The sequence below is a fragment of the Solanum dulcamara genome, chromosome 9, assembly GCF_947179165.1.
Source record: "Solanum dulcamara chromosome 9, daSolDulc1.2, whole genome shotgun sequence".
Lineage (NCBI taxonomy): Eukaryota > Viridiplantae > Streptophyta > Magnoliopsida > Solanales > Solanaceae > Solanum > Solanum dulcamara.
This window is the reverse complement of record NC_077245.1, coordinates 10,083,780-10,106,562: the sequence shown is the minus strand read 5'-3', so window position 1 is coordinate 10,106,562 and position 22,783 is coordinate 10,083,780. Positions and strand designations below refer to the sequence as shown.

Here is a 22,783-nt window from a genome sequence, read left to right as displayed (position 1 = left end):
AGTTTTCACTTTCCTAGAGGAATAGAATAATTTTTGAAAATAGTTTTCTTACGTGGGAAATTGTATTTCCTTGTATATTTCTTAATAATTTGAGACTATATTGTTATTTACCTTATATTCATTTTTCTATTTTCTATTTTGTTATTATTTTTTTCAATATTGAACTCTCTCCTATAAAACTTATTAAATTGTTGTTGCTTACAAATTGCATAAGAACAAAATCTAGTAATTTTTTCAAAATTTTAAGAAGTGCAACAAGCCAACAAGAAATCATATATTGAAGGAATACAATTCTACTTCGATATCGTTATATCAATTTTATCAAATTCTTGAGGCAAGTTTTATTATTCTAACTTTATTTTATAGTTTTTCTTGAAAATTTGTTATTATTGATATTCTTAGTTCCTAAGCATATATATTCTTGTTTTAGTTATTATTAAAATTTAGTCAATTTAAATATGTCAATTAAAAAATATGATTCCGATTTTACAAAAAGAGAGAAAAAGAGAAAATTTAAAGAATTAAATTAATCCCAAAAAGAAACACTTGATAGATTTTTAACAAATAATAAAAATTTTGACCCGAAAAATATGGGAGAATGTTTTTCAAATGAATAAGTCACTAATAGAGTTGAGTATAATAACATCCAAAAAGAAAATCTAAAAGAAGTTGATGAAAAATATGACATATTCCCGATAATCAAGAACCCCTAAATAAATTAAATAGTTGCATTCCTAAAAATAAATAAATGTGAGGATCTTTCTTTTTTTAAAAAAACTCTTTAAAGTTTGGCTTTAGGCCTCCAATCTTGTTGAGTCGGCCCGGTAATTACAAGTATGAATGTCAAACTTTTGTGGGGAATTTCTCCCTTACACCTCCTTGACTTTGACACACAAACAACAAACTTGAATTGTGTTCTTAAATTGTTAAGACTCTATTGCATGTGAGCAAACCGTGAAAATTAGGTATACCAGATTTCACTCATCATCTTTGTTCCACATGCAGAACAGAAGCGGACATAATTCATTTGTTCCTATTCTAATTTTTTACTCCCTAGCTCTATGTAATTCGACTTTGAGCAAAGTAAAATTTACTAGATTATCATAATTATAAATTGGATTATGACGTTTACACACATACGAATGAGTAATCCCCAAAGTAGCTACTATACCGATACAAAGTATGTAAAAGAAAAAAGGAAAAGAGTTAAGTAAATCTGTCCTCATAGTAAAAGTAGTCATATTTACAGTAAATCCTCTAAAACTAATATAACAAACAGTGTGTTAAAAGGCGGAGGCATGAGAAGAAGAGAGTAGTGTGAAAATGTGCTATTGTGCCTTTTCGAAAACAGTGACCATATTTGAAATTTACCCAGCTAATCAACAATAATAAAAATCAAGAAATTAACATATTTATTTTGCTTAAGAGACTAAAATCAACTGAATTCAATAAGGTGATGAATCCTCTTTACAGAACTGAAATGCACACTACAAGTGTGATCTAATTATTAAGACTGTATTTTTATATGTGATTAAATATTCATATGGAAACAGTAACAGAATATTTTCAAAATCTTGAAAGTGCACCAAGATTACACGAATCATGTTTAAAACCTCAAGATCGACATGTCCAAACTTACGAGTCTAAGCATACAAAATAGAAGACTATTAAGTACTGAATAAATCCCTGTCAGTATCAACTATTCAAGGGATGAGGCATCTATAATTATGGGCTCAGCGCAATCTCCTGGCCTCCCTCTCAGACTCCAACAATGTGAGAATATCACCCTTTCTGACTGGTCCCTTGACATTTCTCATGAAAAACCTGTTCTGATCGTACAGAAACTTGACTCTCATCTGAGTCACATGTCCTCTGGATCCAGATAATTAAATTATGTTAAATAAATTTTGATTTTTAGATAATTAAATATATGGCTTTCTCGTTTTTAAAAAAATTATTCTAATTAATTAATTAAAATTCTGTTAAATAAATTTAATTTATAATTAATTTTAAATAATTAAATTGTAGTCAATAGATGACCGCCACGTGTTTAAAGAAATTATTCAAATTATTTAATTAAAATTCTGTTAAATAAATTTGGAGTTATAATTAATTTTAAATAATTAAATTGTAGTCAATAGATAACCAACAAGTGTTTAAAAAAATTATTCAAATTATTTAATTAAAATTCTATTAAAAGGGCCTAAAATACACTCGAACTATTGAAAATGGTACAAAAATGTCCACATCCATCTATTGGGCCTAAAATGCTCTTTTCTGTTAAAGAAAATATCAATTTTGGATCTAAACGATGTCAAGGGCACCCTTTTTTCCGTATTGATCACGTTCATTTTGTTAGTCATATTTTCTTGTAATTTTGCTTTGAATATTTATCTTTTAAGTGGAGAGTTCTATTTTTTTCAAAGCGTATATTATTATTGGATTAATCATGTTCATGCATTTTTATTCAACCTGAAAATCTTGACAAGCAACTTGCAAAATCATACAGCCCATTGGTTCATAAATCTTGTTATGTTTATACATTGTTTCATAGTTGTGTATTTTTATCAAAATAATTCCCTATTTCGATGTCAAGGTTGAATAGATTTTGAATTTTATGAGTTACTATATAACCTAAGACTTGCATGCGGTGTGTTTGTAGATTTCCCTACAAGAAATTTGTTGGTTGTTGTAAAAATAATTTTCAAACTTCAATTGTAGTTACATGTCTTGTTAAACTTGAGTGTTAATATTATGTGGCAAATTTGAAAAAGGTAGGAGTATTGGATTGTTTACTCAAAAAAGGTTAGAACCAAAATATATTGTTGCTTAACAAAAAAAGCTTTCTTCTTCCTTTAGAAATCATCATATGATTGAACTAACAAATTTGCAGGGACAAGAATCGATATGGTGGCTTTCGATAGTCTTGGAAAACTGCTTCATGTCCACAGACCCCAACTACATGTGCTGAGAAAGCCATGACTGCTAAATCAATTGCTATTAAAAAAGCTCTTAAAAGTGCTATCAATAAGAGATGCAAAAGAGTTAACGTTTTATCTAATTTTTAAAATGTCGTTTATATGCTTCAAAAACAAGTTGCTACTTCATAGGAGATATGAATGATTTGTGAAAACATTTGAAAGTAGGAGATATGAATGATTTGTGAAAACATTTGGAAGCTTTCAAGCACATTAAATCATATCAAATTTATTTATATTTTCAAATGTTTGAACTCGAAATTTAGCTAAATTCTCACTATTTACTAAAGGAAATATGTTACCTTTATGAGGTAAAAGAATTGTTTCCAGTAAGCTCTTGACTCAAAAAAATACATGATCAAAGGATCAAAGGAAAATTAAAACAGTAAAAATTAGCATGAAAGTAATTTTTTATTTTATCCCTTTTCTACACAGTTTTTAAATTATCGTTGAGGATCAAAACTTTTCAAATGTTGCGAGATTGTAACATGAAGGAAGAACTATACCTAATTGGGATTAGAAAATAAAAATTAACTAATATAGAGTTTATGGAATAAACACATCCAAAGTATTAAATTTGAAGCCTTTTTTTTTGGTAATAATAATTCTGAATTCTAATAAAACCATCGACTCAGACAAGAACCAATATAATCAAAATCACACATAAGGAACATTGGAAAAAGATTAAACATGATAGATGTATGTCCATCCAGTATACACAAAACAAATAAGAACCATTACTTGTTGCCATTGACGCAAAGCTAGAAAAATATTATCATAACACTACTCCAGAAACTTAAAGTGCACCAAAATCGACATGTCCAAACTTAAAAAGAGTCTAAGCAAACAAAATCAAAGACTATTAAATAGGGAATAAATCCCAGCCAATATCAAGTATTCAAGGGAATTTCGATATGGCACTCATAAATATGGGCTCAGCGCAATCTCCTGGCCTCCCTCTCAGACTCCAACAGTGTGAGAATATCACCCTCTCTGACTGGTCCCTTGACATTTCTCATAATAAACCTGTTCTGGTCGTCAAGAAACTTGACTCTCACCTGAGTCACCTGCCCCCTGGATCCGGTACGACCCATGATTTTAATCACAACTGCATGCTTGGTTACAGATTCCATTCTGCAAATGCAGAATATATTTGTAAGAAGCCATAATGGATACACATTGAAAGGGGTCAAATGAAACAGCAGCAGGCAAAAGCCAAACAAACCACACTAAAACCAAATAATACTCTACAGAACAGTTGATATTCAAAAGAAACAACACTACAACACTTTCAAATATTAATGCTTGATAAGTAGCAGATCCATGATCTAACATCTCTGCACCTATCACACCTCCGCGACAACAGGTGTGGCCCCGTGGGACTTCGTTTAAACATATACTTAACAAAAATCAACTATCTGTCACATTGTATAATCATTAATAATACAGCAAAGAGACGTAGAGCATATGTTAGTGAAAGAAAATAAGCAGTGGAGGTAACTAGACAACACCACACATTCACTTAGCAGCTTCCATTATTGTAGGTTCACGTATATTTTCCAACCAAAGAGACTTAGAAGTTAGATAACTCCACAAGTTCATGTTTCTTTCTACTGCAAAATCCTTTTTCTAATGTACCTCCTCATGATCAGTATACTGTGAACAATTTGTGTATGCAACAATGCATTTTTTTTTTCATAAGGTAATCATTTATAACAATGTAGTGACAAAACCATAAATGTAATGCATGTATGAGCTTCACAGTACTACAATGATCTGTTCAATGTTAATAACTGAATATATATTGTTAGTTCAGTTAGAACTCTTATTTGTTAGTTAATTACAGAGTAAGGTTAGCTAGGAGTCGACTGTCGATTGAAAAACCTTATCTTTTTACTCTCTCTCCCCCTTCTACTCTTTTCCCTCTGTAAAAAACTGCCATTGTTGTTCTGGAAGGAGCTCAACTTTCCTTACATACAAGTGGTAATAAGTAAAGAGACCACACCTAATCATATAATTTTTTCCAGGCTAATTCAACAAACTGGATGCTTGTTAGCAGTTGCTGTGATGTAATCCTCAATGGACATGTCATTGATCTTTACCAGAAATTAAGATCATAGTGATTAACAGATCTTCCAAATTGTATTCAAGATTACAGCCTTACTAATAGAACTTAAAATAATACTCAACTATAAAGGCAGAAGCAGAAGGAATATTCATCCAAGAACGTTACTGAGGAAAAATACACACTTCCACTGAGAACTACAAACTCTTGGATTCAATGCAGACTAGCAAAAACTATGGCAAAGTGGATGAAAAGAATTACATAGTTGAAACCAATTTGCTAAGGTCAAGTTTCAGTCACTTTAGTAGCTTCACTCAAGGTCCAATGTTCACTCAAGTCTTTAAGGAAGACTTTAGACAAGAAAGTTTTCTGCTTTCAACATTTGGCCATAAAATTAATGTTGATTCTGCTTTTTGTCCAGTCCAAATTACTCCTCCCAAAAATTCAAAAAAACTCCAACTTGCATTCATAGCCAAACAGCACCAAACTGTTGAAAACAAGAACTATTTTTTTCAAATAATCAATTTTAATAGAGAAACACCCAATCTTGTTAAAGATTTATATACCATTAAGAAACGTATATAACTTCTAGTGCTAAATGGATCAACATCGACTCCGAAGATTCATGTAATCAGCCATTTAATGTGGAATCTAGCCTAATGTTGCTACCTTCACATCTACACATTAATAACTTACTGCTTTTCTATCCATTAGAGTCGGAAAAAAAATCAGTTCTTTACCCTTTCAAATCATGGAAGTTAATACAAATTAAAAAGCTACATCAATCACATTAGTTTATACTCAGAAAAATTACAAAAGCTACATCAACCAGATTACTTTATACTCATAAAAACTAATACAAATTACAAAGCTTAACCAACCGGATTAGTTTATACTCATAAAAGTCCACACAACTTACAAAGATACATCAACCAGATTAGTTTATAGTCATAAAAGTTAATATAAATAATGAAGCTACATCAACCAGATCAGTTTATACTCATAAAAGTTAATACAAACTACAAAGCTACATCACCTGTAAAATCTAATAGTTAAACAATATATTTTGCTTGATTTTGAGTGTCAAATAAAGAGAAAGATGAGCCGCCGGCGTACCTTCCGGGGAGAGGAGTCTTTCTGATGTATGCTGCTGCTGTATTAGAGAATGAGAGAATGCTAAAAATCCCTAGAGATTCTATATTAGGGTTTCGTCAAAGAGGGTTGGGCTATTGTATATCAGGTCGGCCTAGTAAATATTGGGCTTTTTAGTTAAGCCCAAAACAGCTGAGGATCCTACTTATTATTTTATTTTTTTCAGCGAGGCCCTCACTTATTTTATTTTTTTCAGTCAGGCCCATACTTATGAAGTCCACAAAGTTTGGATAATTCATGGATATAACTAACTACGTAACTAGGAAAATATAAACGTTCATTTTGTTGGTCATATTTTCTTGTAATTTTGCTTTGAATTTTTATCTTTTAATTGGAGAGTTCTATTTTTTTTAAGAGCGTATATTGTTATTGGATTAATCATGTTCATGTATTTTTATTCAACCTGAAAATCTTGACAAGCAACTTGCAAAATTATAGAGCCCATCGGTTCATAAAACTTGTTATGTTTATACATTGTTACAGAGTTGTATTTTTTTTATCAAATTGATTCATTATTTCGATGTCAAAGTTGAATATATTTTGAATTTCACGAGTTACTATATATCCTAGGACTTCCATGCAGTGCGTTTGTAGATTTCTTGATAAGGAATTTGTTGGTTATTGCAAAAATAATTTTCAAACTTCAATTGTAGTTACAAGTCTTGTTAAATATTAATGCTTGATAAGTAGCAGATCCATGATCTAATTAAGTGCATTGATAACATCTCTGCACCTATCACACCTCCGCAACAACAGGTGTGGCCCTGTGGGACTTCGTTTAAACATATACTTAACAAAATTCAACTATTAAGTACTGAATAAATCCCTGTCAGTATCAAATATTAGATCAATCAACACAAATCTAAGTTGATCTAGAAGATTGAATCATATTATAGAATTAGAGCAAAAACAACAACTGATTAACAATAAATTTGTTACAGAACATTGAAAAACGTGAGGTGTTTTCAAGGAAATTACACAGAGAGGGATTCGACGGCGAGAGCGGCTTACCCTCCGGGGAGAAAATTCTGCTGATATATGCTGCTGTTGTGTATAAGAGAATGAAGAAAGACGAAACCCTAGAAGTTTTATAGTAGGGTTTTGTTGCTGGGTTGATGGGTAGGCTATAATATGATAGGCTCAGCCCAGTAAACATTGGGCTTTCAGCTCTGTTATGTCCTGGATCCAACTGTCTTCAGGCCCAAATCTAATATTATTTAGAGCAAATAATACAAATCTCACTAATTTAGGGCATAATTACGTGTCTTTCACTATAGTTTTTGAAATTACTTTTTGTACCACAATTACTTCAGATATATGTTAGTCAAATTAGGTGTAATTTGTTTCAAATACATTATATTCGAATGTGATTCACATGTATTTGAAATACACTGACTATCTCGCTCGCCTCTCTCTTCTCTCGCCTCTCTCTCTACCTATTTATCTATATTTCAATATGTAGCTGGTATCAAATATACATGTTGAATATCTCTCCCGCCTCTCTCCTTTTTCACCTTTCTCTCTTCCAATTTATTTGTATTTCAGAATATATATGGTATCAAAGATACATATATCTAGAATAAAAAATACATGACGACTCTCTCGCTCACCTTCTCCTATTTCGCTCATCTCTGATAGAAAGTCGAAGGTAGTAAGCCAAATTTACTTTTTTTTAATAGGTACAAATAGTTACATCTTAATTAAACATTGTCGTACATATTATACATATATTTTATATTCGCCGATTAGTTTTAATTTAAGCCGTAGGGATAGTTATTTAGGTTTTTTAAAAAATCCCTAAATTATGGTAAAATTTTTCCGCACCTCTATTGAGTAATGCCTGAGTCGCAGCATCAAGGTCTAAGCAAGTGTTCCTCCCAAAATCTATTGATCAACCCTTATCGATTCGTATTATTTTATCAATACATACTAAACAATAAATTAATGAATCATTTTTAACGAACCTGTCTATATAATTCGTCCCAAAAATTGTAAAAATTAATTTTTTGAAGATCCTTTTTTTTCCAGAAGCTCAGAAATTAACATTTGAATTTTAATGATTTAATTTGAGAAATAATGAAGTTTTAATATGATCACAATTGAATTGGTTGGATGAACCTAAAATTTATGGTTTAAATTGATAATGAGACTTAAAACTAACTCATGGTTCATTGTTGCTCTAAAATGAAAACTATAAGCAAGTTGTAAAATTTAGGATTAAGAAAATATGACAATCAACATAAGGTAAATATTGGTTTTTCTTCAAAGATATTTAGGAAAACTCTCTTTACTGAAACCAAACAGCTTGAATATTTGCTCAAGGCATTATGAAAAGAACCAATATAACCAAACTCACAAATAATGAATATTGAAAAAAAGATTCAACGCGATAGTTGTATGACACACCAAAATAAATAAAAACATTAGTTATTGTCGTTGACACAAAGCTACCAAAATATTATCATAAACATTTTCAAAATCTTGAAAGTGCACCAAGATTACACGAATCATGTTTAAAACCTCAAGATCGACATGTCCAAACTTACGAGTCTAAGCATACAAAATAGAAGACTATTAAGTACTGAATAAATCCCTGTCAGTATCAACTATTCAAGGGATGAGGCATCTATAATTATGGGCTCAGCGCAATCTCCTGGCCTCCCTCTCAGACTCCAAAAATGTGAGAATATCACCCTTTCTGACTGGTCCCTTGACATTTCTCATGAAAAACTTGTTCTGATCGTACAGAAACTTGACTCTCATCTGAGTCACATGTCCTCTGGATCTGGTACGAACCATGATTTTAATCACAAGTGCATGATTGGTTACAAATTCCATACCGAAAATGCAGAATATATTTGTAAGAAGCCATAATGGATAACAGATTGAAAGGTATCAAATGAAACAATAGCAGGCAAAAGCCAAACAAACCACACCAAAACCCAACATTCAATTAACTTAAGAAACCAATAACATTAAATATTCAAAAGAAACAACACTCCAACACTTTCAACTATTGAAGCATTTCATCAGCGGCAGATCCATGATCCAATATACTGCATTTATAACATCTCTGCACCTATTACACCTCCGTGACAACAGGTCTGGGACTTGGTTCAAACATTTACTATACAAAAAATTTCAACTATCCATCACATTGTTTAATTCTATATACCAAGCAAACATAGCACATGTTGAATGACATTGTAAATACGCATTGGAGACTTGGAGGTAACAAGATACCAACACACAGTAACTTAGCAGCTTTCATTATTGCAAGTTTACATATCTTCTCCAACCATTATAAGCTTCAACAATAGTATGCTGATCTTTATACCTCAAAAATAGAGTAAGTTTCACAATTTCATGTGTGTCAATAATATATTGATTATTGAGTTAGACCCTTATTTTTGTTAGCTAATTATAGAGTAAGGTTAGCTAAGATACACTTTAGCGTTACTTGATTTTTTTCCTGATGCCCTACCTATATTCATTTAGCATGTAAATGTAAGACTATCAAATGAAAAATCTTATATTTTCCTTTTTTTCCTCCCTCACTTCCTTCTCTTTTATCTTCTCCTAAAAAACTAACATTGTTGAGCTCATCAGAGCTAGACTTCATTGGTTCATATAAAAGCCAAGACTTTACATTTAGTCACACAAAGATGGTCTTATTTTCAATCAAAAATTCAATACTAATAATCATAAAATTCAAAGAAATAAACCTTAGCAACGACATAATTCAAATAAAACATAACAAAGATGCAATCAAGGGTGTGGCCTAGTAGTCAATAAAGTGGGTTGCACACCATCTCAGGTTCAATTCCTAACAAAGACAAAACACGAGATGATTTCTTCTATTTGTTCTAGATTTTGGTGTACAGAATTAATTGATACGTATTGCTTATTTGATCCAAAAACAAATTTTGCATAAAAAAGAAAGCACTTGTTTTCCAAAATACCAATTTCATTAGCAGCCAACATTCAATCAGAAAAATCAATAGCAAAATGATATGATAGATATATTATAGAATTTTAGCAAAATAATAACAATTGATTAAAACAAAATAGCTAAGCTTGAAAGAGGGGAAGAAGGAGAACAAAGCTACGACGGCCATGTAATTACTTTTCTATCCTTAGTCATAGTCAACAATGGAGATTATTAATTAGTTAATTAATAGAATAAATATTCGAATACATAAAAAATGTTAATAAATAAATAAATATCGATATTAAGAATTCATCTGTTTCAATTTGTTTTATCTTACTTTCTGTTTTAGTTTGTTTGAAAAATACGTCTTTCTTTTATGACAAATTTTTAATTTTAATTTTTTGTAAATCATATTTAAGACCACAAGATTAATAAATATTTTTGGTACTTTCTCCGTATTTTCGTTTAAGACTTCAAGATTTAAAATTATTACATGTTTTTTCATAAGCTTAATGCCAAGTCAAAATCATACAAATAAATTTAAAAGGATGGAATATAAATTATCTCAAATTGGATAATTATGTGTATATACAATTATACAATCAAGTCAAACTTTTCTATAACGACGTTGTATGTTGGATATGTTTTGTCAATAACAAAGAACATATAATATAACTAACATTGAAATCGACTACTAAGAAAACTTGGTCGTTATAATGAAATGTTGTTATTGAAAAGATGATTGTGATAGAATATCTGACTATATATGTGATTGAGATGAATATGATCTCTCCATCCTTAACTAGAGGTATTGATTTTAAACCTTGCGTCTCAAATTCGAATAAGTCGAAGTTCAATATGGATACACAACACTACCAAAAAATAAAAATAAAATAAAACATATGAAAGGAGTGTAAAATACTCGATTTACGATTTTAGTATAAAGTTGCATTGTAATTTTGGTTCCTATCAAACTTAAAATATGTAAATACCTAATGAAGATTGAATACTAGCCTTTTAAATTTGTTGTCACAGTAATGTTCGTTTTGTTTCATTTTTATTTGTTTTTGGCAATGGATGTTATGATGCGACATATTAATTTAAGGGGAGGTGCTTTGGCGTCTATTAATTACTGATGACATTATACTGATTGACAAAATGCGTACGTAGCGAATTTAATAACAAGCTAGAGGTCTTAAGGTTTCAGACTGAACAAGACTAAGAAAGAATATGTAAAGTGCCTCGTGTAAGTTATATGCATGGAAGTGAGGTTGGATTCTCAAGTTATCCCCAAGAAAGGGAGTTTCAAGTGTCTGGGGCTATTATCCAAAGCAATGAGGAGATTGACTAGGATGTCACGCATCGCATTGGTGCAGGATGGTTGAAATGGAGGCTAGCATCCGGTGTCTTATGTGATAATAAGGTGTGACTACGACTTAAATATAAGTTTTATAGAACAATAGTTAGATCGAATTTGTTGTATGATACGGAGTGTTGGTCAATCAAGAACTCTCTTGGACAGAAGTTAAAAGTTGTGGAAATGAGGATGTTAAGATGGATGTGTGCGCTTACTAGGAGAGATATAGTCAGAAATGAAAATATTTAGGCTAAGGTGGAATTGACCTCTGTGGCGGACAAGATGCGAAGGCTAGGCTGAAATGATCAAGCATGTCAAGAGAAGATGCACATACGCCCAAAGGAGAAGTGAGAGAGATTTACTCTAAGGGGGTCGATGATAGGTAGAGATAGGCCAAAGAAATATTGGTGAGAGGTGATAATACAAGACATGGCAAGCTTCATTGTACCGAGGACATACCCTTGATAGAAGGGTATGGAGGTTGAGGATTCAGATAGAAAGATGATAGTAAATAGTTTCACATTTAGTCTCTTCGGCTAATAGTTTTAGTAATAGTTTCAAAATTTTTATTATTTTACTATTTCCATGTTTCCCAATCTAAGTTTTCTACTTGTCTCGTATGCCTCTATTTTGTTATTATCATACTATTGCTTGTGTCTTCATAAATGTTGTATTTATGCTTTCTTTGAGACAAGGGTCTTTCGAAAACAAACTCTCCACCTGAGAAGATAGAGGTAAGATTTGCATAGAATCTACCTTACAAGATCTAAGCAAAACTCGGATACTTAGGATACCATGTCTTCAAGCATTCAAAACCCATCAAAGTAGAAGACATTTTTGTAGACCTTGCACACACATCGATCAATTTATTATTTCCTACCCGCATAGATATTGAGTAACTATATCCACTAAGGCGTAGATAAACAGGAAGAAATCACCTAGCACTTTTGGCTCCGCTGGAATAATTGAGTAATTGAGAACTTGAAACATTCTGAAGTCTCTAAAATTCTTGACCAAAAATAGAAGAAGAATAAGGATTATCAGATGAACGCAATTGAATAAGAGAGAAGTAATTATGTTAGGGGTTGTTTGGTTTGAATACAAGTTATGCTGTGATTAGTTATGATGAGATTAATTATGCTGGAATAAGTTATGCTGGAATAAGTTATGCTGGGATTATTTCTTATTGATTTTTTTGTCTATTGTGTTCAAAATAATATGCATTGCATAAATTTTAAGAACAAATTATTTGTTTACAAAAATACCTTTCACTTTATTTAGTTTTTTATATTTTCTTTGCAGGCTTAGTTATTCATTCTTAAAAATAATTTTTTCATCTTATTTAGCTTAAATATTACCATATGTATTTAAAATAAAATATTCATCTTATTTAGTTTTAAAATAGAATTCTTATCTTAAATTTGTTAAAGTAAAAGAGGATTTATTATTTGTATCATTTCATTTAAGCACATGTCACTCTTAAATTGTAAAATACTAAAGTTTTCATTTTATTTGATATATAAAATACAACCTTTCAAGTGACTAAAAAAATATGTAATTTAGTAGTAGAGAAATCATAACATAAATAAACACAAGAATTAGTCTAATAAATTAATAAATAAAAATTATATTTGTATAGACTAATTTTTTAATAAAAAAATAAAGAATTATCGTAAAAATAAAAAGTAGTGAAGATTGTAAAATTTATTATACATAGTATTAAAAATAATGTGAATATACATGGATATGAAAATTGATATATAAAATGGATATAAATGGATATTTTTGTCATTTTCTCTACTTTATCCCGAGATTACTATGCCACCCAAGAGGGGGATAACTTATCCCGATTCTAATTATTAATCTCGGAATAAGTTATCTCGGACTTGCCAACCAAACGATAAATTGTTTTCCTCTCTGGAATTACTAATTAATCAACCAAAAATTGCATCTCTTTTTACTGATGGAGTATCTGATTCAGAGAATACAACTAGTTCAAAATCAGGTATTTTGCCTTGATCATTTGCTTCTCTAGTAAAGATTGTTGGTGTATAACGACGACTAAATTTCGAGGAAGTTGGAAATGCAGTTCTTGGAGACAATTGGATTTCCTCCATAACGCGAAATTGGAGCTCGGATGGATAGTCCCTCATGCACCCGATACGAGGTCCAACTCCCGTTGTCCATCTACATGAAGACAATTGATGAGCCAAATGATTTGACTTCATACCTATATGTGAATGTATTCTTTTGATTATCTTTTCTTCAGGAACAGGTTCTTTGCTATCCTCTTCGGTTTCATGATCGAATAAATTCTTCTTCGAAACTGAAAACTCTGTATCTGATAAGTACTCGTTTGGTGTTTCATATCCGCATGCTAGAGTTTCCACAGGCTGCATCTGTTGAGGTGTCTCCTTAAACAACTCGAAAATGCCCTCCTTTTCCGGATTTCAATAGTGATTTTGGGTCGTACTCCTCGGGACTGTCTTGAAAAATGTGGTACTGAAAACTCTTCGTCACCACAATCCTTGTTTGTAGAATCAATCTTCTTTGTGTCTGAGTTTTTGAGGCTGTTCTCTTTATTGGATTGGCTGAAATCCGGTACTGATAAGTTATTACGTATGTTGGTACAACATTCCTTCTTGATAGAGGGCACTTCCTCCTCATAATTAGTGAATTTCTACAACATCATGATTGAAGTTTAACAATTATACATAGCTCATCTTGCCAAGAGATCTAGGTAGTAATAGAGACTGATTTAGAATTTTAGGGAGTACAAATTTAGCACATGTATATTATTTCTTTGAACTTTTTTTATTTTTTAATAAAAAGCTCTATAGGCAATTCCCAACAACATGTATTAATGTAATTTCATAAGTAGGGTAGAGAGGGTAACATATACATAGACCTTATCTCTATCTTTGTGGGATAGAGAGGTTGTTTCTAATAGACGTCCGACTCAAAAGAAATGTAACTAATGCAGCAAAGTAAGACATAAAAGGGACAACAAAATAGCAAATCATGTACAAAGCAAATGTAACAACATTATATAATACACACTGGGAAAAAATGGACTACATGATACCTAAATCATACTACTAGAAGTACGATAACACTCGACGACCTACTATCTTTCTACTCTAATACTCGACCTTCAGATATTGCAAAATATCAATTTTGTTTGAAATAATAGTTCTTGCGTTAAAAGGACTATCTGTTAGCAAATGCTTATACCTGGACAACAGCGATATCAACGTGATCTTGCTCAAGAAATGACATGAATGCTTTGAAAATCTCCTCTGTGGGGAGATAATGTCCACTCTGAGGCCAGACCGCCTATTTCTTGCAAGAATTTAGATACATCAACAACCTCCAGGTTATTTCGGAGAAAAAAAACACACAACTTGTTGGCAAAATCATGGCAATTCTCTTTACCTTTATAATACCATCTTCCGCCACTAATCTCCCAGCAGACAACGCGACACCACCTGCCAGGAAACTTGAATGCTGAAATGTGCCTTTTTGCTTCATCCCAACGTACAAGATTTTGGACACGCTTAACACAAATATCCATTTTGCCTCTGGAGGGCCTCCTCTCGTATCGAGAAGCCTTCTACTCTGCTTGTATAAGAATTTTCCTCCCACAATGATAATTTCATACACCTCCCTCTCTATCTGTGATTATTCATAGCTCGTGAGTTGCAATTAACGTTTGCTCTTGAGAAGTGAACTTACTGCTTCAAGCCAATGCTGCAAAGCAAGTTTTCGTGCTTTCCCATCTTTGGACAGACCTTTACCGACCTACCAACACACAAGTAAAGTCCTAAAATCAGAACTTAACCAACCAAAAAAAGAAGGAAAAAATAAGAAATGAATCTGGCAGAGAGTTGGCGTAAATGTAAGGTTAATTCATACCTTTGCAGCTCTAGTTAATGCTAGTGACCAACGAGAAACAGCAGTTTGAGGTTTCTTGGTGTCAAAGTATGATATAGAACTATGCTTGAGTTCAACAAAATCCAGTAGCTTCCACTTGAAAATTACACCAAAAGTTCAATAGTCAATGCAACATACGTGAAGGCGTGAAATGCCACGACAAATATCCACAACAAAAGTTCCCTAACTACTCCCTCCGTCTCAATTTATTTGTTCGATTATGACTTGGTACGGACTCTTGAATCTAGTGTTTTAAACATGTCATGTTGAAACTGAAGAGTTACAAAAAAACAAGAGGAAAGAGACATTCTTTTTGAAATGGATTAAAAAGGAAAGTAAGACAAACAAATTGAAACTGGTGGAGTATCATTTATAAACTATTATACCATCTGTGCTCAACAAGAACAGCACAATCAGCTAGCTGTCTTCACGTACGAAAACTTTTATATGTCTTCTGCAACTTTACAGCAGCCTATCTCTATGTTTTTCGTACTCTGATGGTAGCATCCTAGTATCTTTATCGGAGATACTTTGTAATTTCGGAGAAACTTCAGCCCTGTTCCACAAGTTGTCTGATCTAGTGATCTTCTTATCCTCCTTATCAAAAATAAGAGTCCTCAATGCAATCTTGGCCCTAAATTCCCTCCTTTTATAGGTAAGAGTTCCCTCAAGGATCATATTCCCAGAACCAAATGACTTCAAGATTTTTGACTTTCTAGTAATTTGGTCATTGAAATTCCTGGGTTGTAATGCATTCCTCATATCGTCGCTTCCTAAACTTAATGTTCTCACCAAATATGATTCAACCCGACTATCCAAATCCTCGAAATTGGTATTAAAATGCTAAAACTAACAATCCCCCACTCATTTTAATATTATATAAGAGAGTTTATCAGTTGAAGGAAGACTACTATACATAATAAAGGTGTGCTCTGCATTGAACCTCCACTTAGTGAAATAATAACATTTTCTCCAGAGTCGTAGTTGTCTCAGACTTGAATTACGACTGCTAAAGGGACATAAAATATTATTGCTCACACATAGTAATCAAGGCGTTGTCACGAGCTTTATAATCCAACACATTACAGCCTTATGCTATTCCAATTTTATGAGTGCTTTTGAGAATAAATCCAATTCTCATAGGAAGCGGCCTACTTCCACACTCACATAGGTGAATTCTGTCGAGAGTGCTCCTATAAATTTAACACTCCACCCATACGGGCTACAAATTTTTATTAAGAGTTTTTTAAACTCAACCTCCACAATTCACTATAAGAAACAATGCACTCATATCATAGGGAGAGAATAAAAAATACCATTTTTTTTACAACAAGTCATCATATGATTCATTTTTTCCATTGAACCTGGTTAAAAGATCTCTAGTCTCCAGATTGGGTTTTCTCATATATGACTCATGAATTTATAAACTTAAATCTCATCCCCCTCAATTTTCTTCAGACCTTTTCTCTTGTTAAGGCCTTAGTAAGAGGATCTGCAAAATTTTCACAAAATTTGACATAATCAACATTAATGGTACCACTTGTCAAATACGGTCTTACATTATTGTGTTTCCTCCTTATAGGTATGGATTTACCATTGTAATAACGATTTTGAACTCTACCAATTGCTACAGTGCTATCACAATGAATTAAAATTGGAGAAATTGATTTTTCAAAATAAGGTATTTGAAATAATAAATCTTTTAACCTATTCGCTTCCTCACTAGCTGAAGCTAAAGCAATTAGTTCAGCCTCTATGGTAGAGTTAGCAATTATAGTTTGCTTTTTTGATTTCCAACAAACAGCACCTTATGCCCTATTTTTATCGAGGTTAGATAAAGCACAACATATGGACTATAAAAGGATTAATTATTGTATGGAGTCGCCACCTAATTTATTTAGGAAAATAAGGAAAACCTATTTGATGCATGACCTGTATGACTCACGTTTCAATCTGCGAAAAAACAGTTTAGATTCTAGGTAAGGGTTTACATTATTCCAAAGGGAAGGTGTTAGACATCCTTCGAAATCCACAAAATGTGGTATCCAGCTAGACTTAATTCATCAAAAAGGGAGGAGATAAAATTATTATTTGCAAGTATAACAAACATATATATAAAAATATATACACTAAAATTGTATAAGAATATATGTATAAAAAAAATATGTACTAAGTAAGTAAAGTATATTATCACCAATTATGTGTAAAAAATATGAGAAAGGTATATGTATATAAAAAAGGTAGTTTTTATGCAATATTAAAAGAATAACCCTTTATTCATATGAACAAAGAACTCTTTTATCATATGAAAAGAAAAAATAATTTTAAATATCATTTGCAGGAAAATATCTCCGAATACATGTACAGACACTTGGTAAAATATTAATAATGAATAAATTATTATCAAAATAATTTTAAAATATGTGTGTATATATACTACAAAAAATAGAATTCTATTTTATAGTAAGCTCAGAGGCGTAACTGTAATAAGTGTTACATTCATATTAGAACATCATGATGATTCGTAAAAAATCAATTCAATTGTTCAAAAGAGATTTTTTAAAAAAAAGTTTAATTTAAGGAGTCACCATAATTTTAGGATAATTAGAAACCAATCAATTATTTTAAAATGTCTACAAATTCAATGGATCCTAAGTAAGGGGTTCAAGTTATTTCAAATGGAAGGTATCAGCATCCTTCGAAATCCACAACTGCAGGTCCCAGCTAAACTCAGCTTTTAAATTGAGGAGATGAAAATATTACGCAAATATGTAATTAAATATACATAAAGAATAAATTAAAACAATAATATAAGGAACGACCTAATGTTTGCCTAACATCAATAATATACACAATAATAAATTAAATATATTATTCGAACTTAATTCGAATAGCTTTCTCAAGAAGCAATTCTGAGTACCTGTAAAAGACTTAATAGAAGTGTTAGTAAGGAATAAATATGATGATGATGATGATGATGATGATGATGATGATAATAATAATGATAATAATAATAATAATAATAATAATAATAACTAAAAATAAAATCCGTCTTATAAACACGGAAGGCCTTGGAAATCGACGGTAATTTCTTCATCGACCTGGTGTAATCTCTATTTAATATGATGAATTACAATAATAATTAAAAACAATAAAATTATTTCAATAAAATAGCGTGAAAGCCATGACAACCAATAATTGATGAAACAATCAACATAATAGAGACAACATATAAGATATTTGAAAAGTGAAATAATAATAGCGTAATTAATAACATAATAAGAAATACACTAGATAAAAGATGTAAAATTCAAACCAACAACAATAATTCAACAAAAAAATAGTAACATAAACAAAATAACAAAAGGAAAAAAAAATAACTAGTGAATATTTACATCATCAAACACCAACACCCACAAAAATAAAGGTACAATATGACAAAAAAATAAGTGAGAAGATTTTATCAATTAACTTAAACACATGATAATATAAAAAAATAAAATAGTAATACTAAAGTTAATGACAAGTGAATCAACCTAGCTTTAGTATATCCTACATAGTCAAAAAAGAATAAAAACAATAATATCAATATCCATTAAATAAGAAATCATATATTAAAGAAAATAAATTATTACTAATCATCAATTATAATCCTTTGATGAATAAATATAGTCAAAACAAATGAAGTTAAACTATTAGCAAAAGTAGTCAAACAAAGTTAAAAATAGATACAAGATTACTATAAATAAATAAAGTATACAATAATCATCAATTATAATCCACCAATAAACAAAAGTGATGAATAAATATAGCCAAAACAAATGAAGTTAAACTATTAACAAAAGTAGTCAAACAAAAACAAAATAATAATTTTCACTCAACAAACAATAAATATCAGTAATAGAGAGATATAATGGAGACAACAACAATAAAGTAAAAAAAAATAATAGAAATAAATCACAATAATTATATCTATCATCAAACAAAGTAGATTAAAACTATCATATCTTTTAAAACAATCAATTAAAATAATCAAAAACAAATATATATGACAATAGATATCACTAATAAAGAGATATAATGGAGACAACAATAATAAAGTAAAAAAAATAATAGAAACAAATCACAATAATTATATCTATCATCAAACAAAGTAGATTAAAACTATCATATCTTTTAAAACAATCAATTAAAATAATCAAAAACAAATATATATGACAATAGATATCACTAATAAAGAGATATAATGGAGACAACAATAATAAAGTAAAAAAAAAATAATAGAAACAAATCACAATAATTATATCTATCATAAAATAAAGTAGATCTATAAACAAAAAAAAAGTAAAAACAACAATGAAAAAAAATAAAATAAAACAAAGGAGAGATAAAGTTGTTACTTGTTAGTTTCTTACCGGATTTACCATCGCGATAGCTAGTTGTTGTTTCCCGAAGATGGAGCTACTCCGGAGGTTATTGATTTAACACTATTGGACTTTGTTTTAGCTTGCAAAATATAACGTAAAATATAAACTTAAACTAAAATCTCCGTCTTTTTTTTAATGGGGAGGCCTCGAAAATCGACGGAAAAGATTTTTTTCATTGGCCAATTACAATTTGAACTATATATAAATTTGAAGTAATATTTCATATTATCACTTAAGGCTATACAACAACAACAACAACAACAACAACAAACAACAACACTTAAGGCTATCAAAACAGTAAATTCGACCAAAAATGTACCTCATGTTGTACCTAAAATTTGAAACTCCAAACGGCAAAAGTGGACTTTATGTCCTTCATGAACGTTGTAGATATATGTCTTAAGCTTGTAAAAAAGAAAATAATCATCACAAAATACATTTTGTACAAAAAGATATGATCAAAATACTAGCGGTTGTACATGCTGGAATTTTAAATAAAAATCTGGACAAAACTTGTCCTATGTTGCGTCCTATTTTTCAACCCAATAACAGCAGATCTAGGCTCCAACATAAACATAAAAGTTGTAGGTACGTGTTTCATCTTTCCAAAACATATTTATTTACTAAAAATAAAGATCTATACAATGAGATACGGCAAAATTACTAACAGCTATGCAGTTTCAAAAATCGATTTCGATTTACTTACCAACAAGGGAGGGGTTGCTTTGTTCTAGCTGAAAGGACAAGCTTCATTGGAGACTTTTTGAGCGAGAAAAAGAGAAGAGAATGGAGAGAGTAGTTTGTTTATGAGGGAGAAAAAGAAAGATAATAGAGAGAGTGGTGTTGAAAGGGAGAAAAAGAGAAGAGAATGGAGAGAATAGTTTGTTTATGAGGGAGAAAAAGAAAAGATAATGGAGAGAGTGGTGTTGAAAGAATTTTGTTTTAAAATTTTAATTTTAGCTTGGATGAAATCTTCTATCTTAGACTCCATAAACAAGTTGTTTAAACAATTAATCAACCAAAAATCAAAAGTTCTTTGACTTCTTGTATTGATAAAAAAAAAATTCTTTGGCTTCTTATGTTAATTAAAAGAAAAGTTAATTGGTTTCTTGTGTTAATAAAAAGTTATTTGGTTTCTTGTGTTGATTAAATTGTTGAACATGAGTGAGAAATCATTCTCAAAATGACTTAATGAGTCATTAATATATATATATATATATATATATATATATATATATATATATGTATCGATATGTAACACAAAAAATAGAAAAATGTAATCGATATTTTTTTAAGATATATTGTGTTGTAGAGAATAAATTACAGTGTTATGTTGTGTACGTTTAAAGATGATTGTAAAAATAATATGACTATTAAAATTTTTAAATGACAATAAATTCATAAGAATCTTATTATTTACGAAATTAAGAATGTTTATCCATAAATTATTAAAAGGGAAAAATAAAATAAAAAATCATAAAAATGCTAAAATAAGGATAATTATTAATAAAAAAAATAATTAAAACTAAAAAATATATATAAAAAAAATTATATTTTGTGTTCTTTAACGATCAAGTAGTCTAAAGACGTTAATTTTGAGTACAGAGAGCCAAAATTGGATGTCAACAACCACCAAAGTTAATACCCTTTCAGAGGTAAAACACAATTCGACATCTCCCGTTCCAAGCATTAGAGTAGTATGAGAATCATCAAACATGATGATTTTGGGCTCTTCAAAAGGAGTATATATTTTAAGCCAATCTTTGTCATAACAGACATGACGGTTTGCACCAGAATCAACCCACCATCCATTAACATTCTCAACCATGTTTATGTCTGTATTCATTGCCACAAAAGGCTCTTCGGTAACGTTTGCCTGAGGTGTAGGACCACGTTTTTGGTATCTGCAAAATCAAGCAATATGCCCACTCTTGCCACAGATAAAGTATGGTCCTTTATTATAAACTTGTTGATTTTGTGCTTGGCTATTTTTACCATTATTTTTCTTGGGAAGTCTATCATTATTTTTCTTGAACTTTTTCTTCTTAGGCTTCAAAAAGGTATTTTTGTTAGATTCACGAGTAGCATTTTTTGAAGTTACTAAATTTACCTTCGTTGTGATGTTGCTCTATTCATTTTGTAAAAGTGCATCTTGGCCCCTTGCCTCCTCTTCCATACGAATTTTCATTATCAAAATCTCAAGAGAGGTTTCTTTTATTTGTGGCGCACAGTTTTTTGAAACTCCTTCATGAAGGTGAAAGTTTGTCTATTATGCCACAAACAATAAAGTTGTCTCCAATTTTGACTTCCTCGGACCTGAGCTCTCCAACGATCATTATAAAATCTTGAGTTTGGTCTATAACTGATTTGTCATCCACCATTTGGAAACAAAAATATCGGCTAGCAACATATTTTTTTGCTCCAGGTTCTTCAGTATTATATTTACTCTGCAATGTTTTTCATATTTTCTTTGCACTAGAGTAAGTTCTATCATAATAATCATAAAAATTATCAGATAGACAATTAAGAATATAATACCGACACTTGTAGGAATCATTATTGTACTTTTCCACTTTCTCTTGATGAGAAATAAGTTCATCATTATCCATGGAGAGGATGTCAACTTTATTAGGATTTTTCTGAGTTAACACATATGAAACATTGAGAAGACTTGAATAGAAAAATACTTTACCCTTCCATCTCTTGAAATGATTACCATTGAACCTAAATTGCTTAATTAGATTCCCATCTTGATATCCGCGGATTTTTCAATTGTAGCCAAATTGAATCTCCTTAAAATTGTTGTTGATATTACAAGATTACAAATTACAATTAAAAAAAATAAAATGAAAAAAATAAATTCATTTCTTGGCTGAGGCGCGACTATTTCGCTCTCTTTAAGGAGATTTAAGCCCATTTTCATAGAGGAATAGAATAATT

At 30.7% G+C, this 22,783-nt stretch overlaps 1 protein-coding gene and 1 pseudogene across 3 annotated transcripts; both read right to left on the bottom strand.

The window, feature by feature from the left end:
* Window positions 1-3,626: 3,626 nt before the first annotated feature.
* LOC129902835 (40S ribosomal protein S28) lies at window positions 3,627-7,315 on the bottom strand. Of its 3 annotated transcripts, none has more exons than XM_055978259.1 (2): window positions 7,207-7,315; window positions 3,627-4,112 (listed from the first exon to the last, which is right to left on the bottom strand). In XM_055978259.1, exon 2 carries the CDS (start codon window positions 4,109-4,111, stop codon window positions 3,914-3,916), a length of 198 nt encoding a protein of 65 aa, XP_055834234.1. In that variant the 5' UTR covers window position 4,112; window positions 7,207-7,315; the 3' UTR covers window positions 3,627-3,913. The 3 variants fall into 3 exon arrangements, with proteins under 3 accessions (XP_055834234.1, XP_055834233.1, XP_055834235.1); XM_055978258.1 differs by lacking the exon at window positions 7,207-7,315 and adding an exon at window positions 6,160-6,268; XM_055978260.1 differs by lacking the exon at window positions 7,207-7,315 and adding an exon at window positions 6,080-6,218.
* A 6,102-nt stretch (window positions 7,316-13,417) lies between these two features.
* LOC129903517 (IQ domain-containing protein IQM6-like) lies at window positions 13,418-22,224 on the bottom strand (annotated as a pseudogene).
* Between the last annotated feature and the right edge of the window lie 559 nt (window positions 22,225-22,783).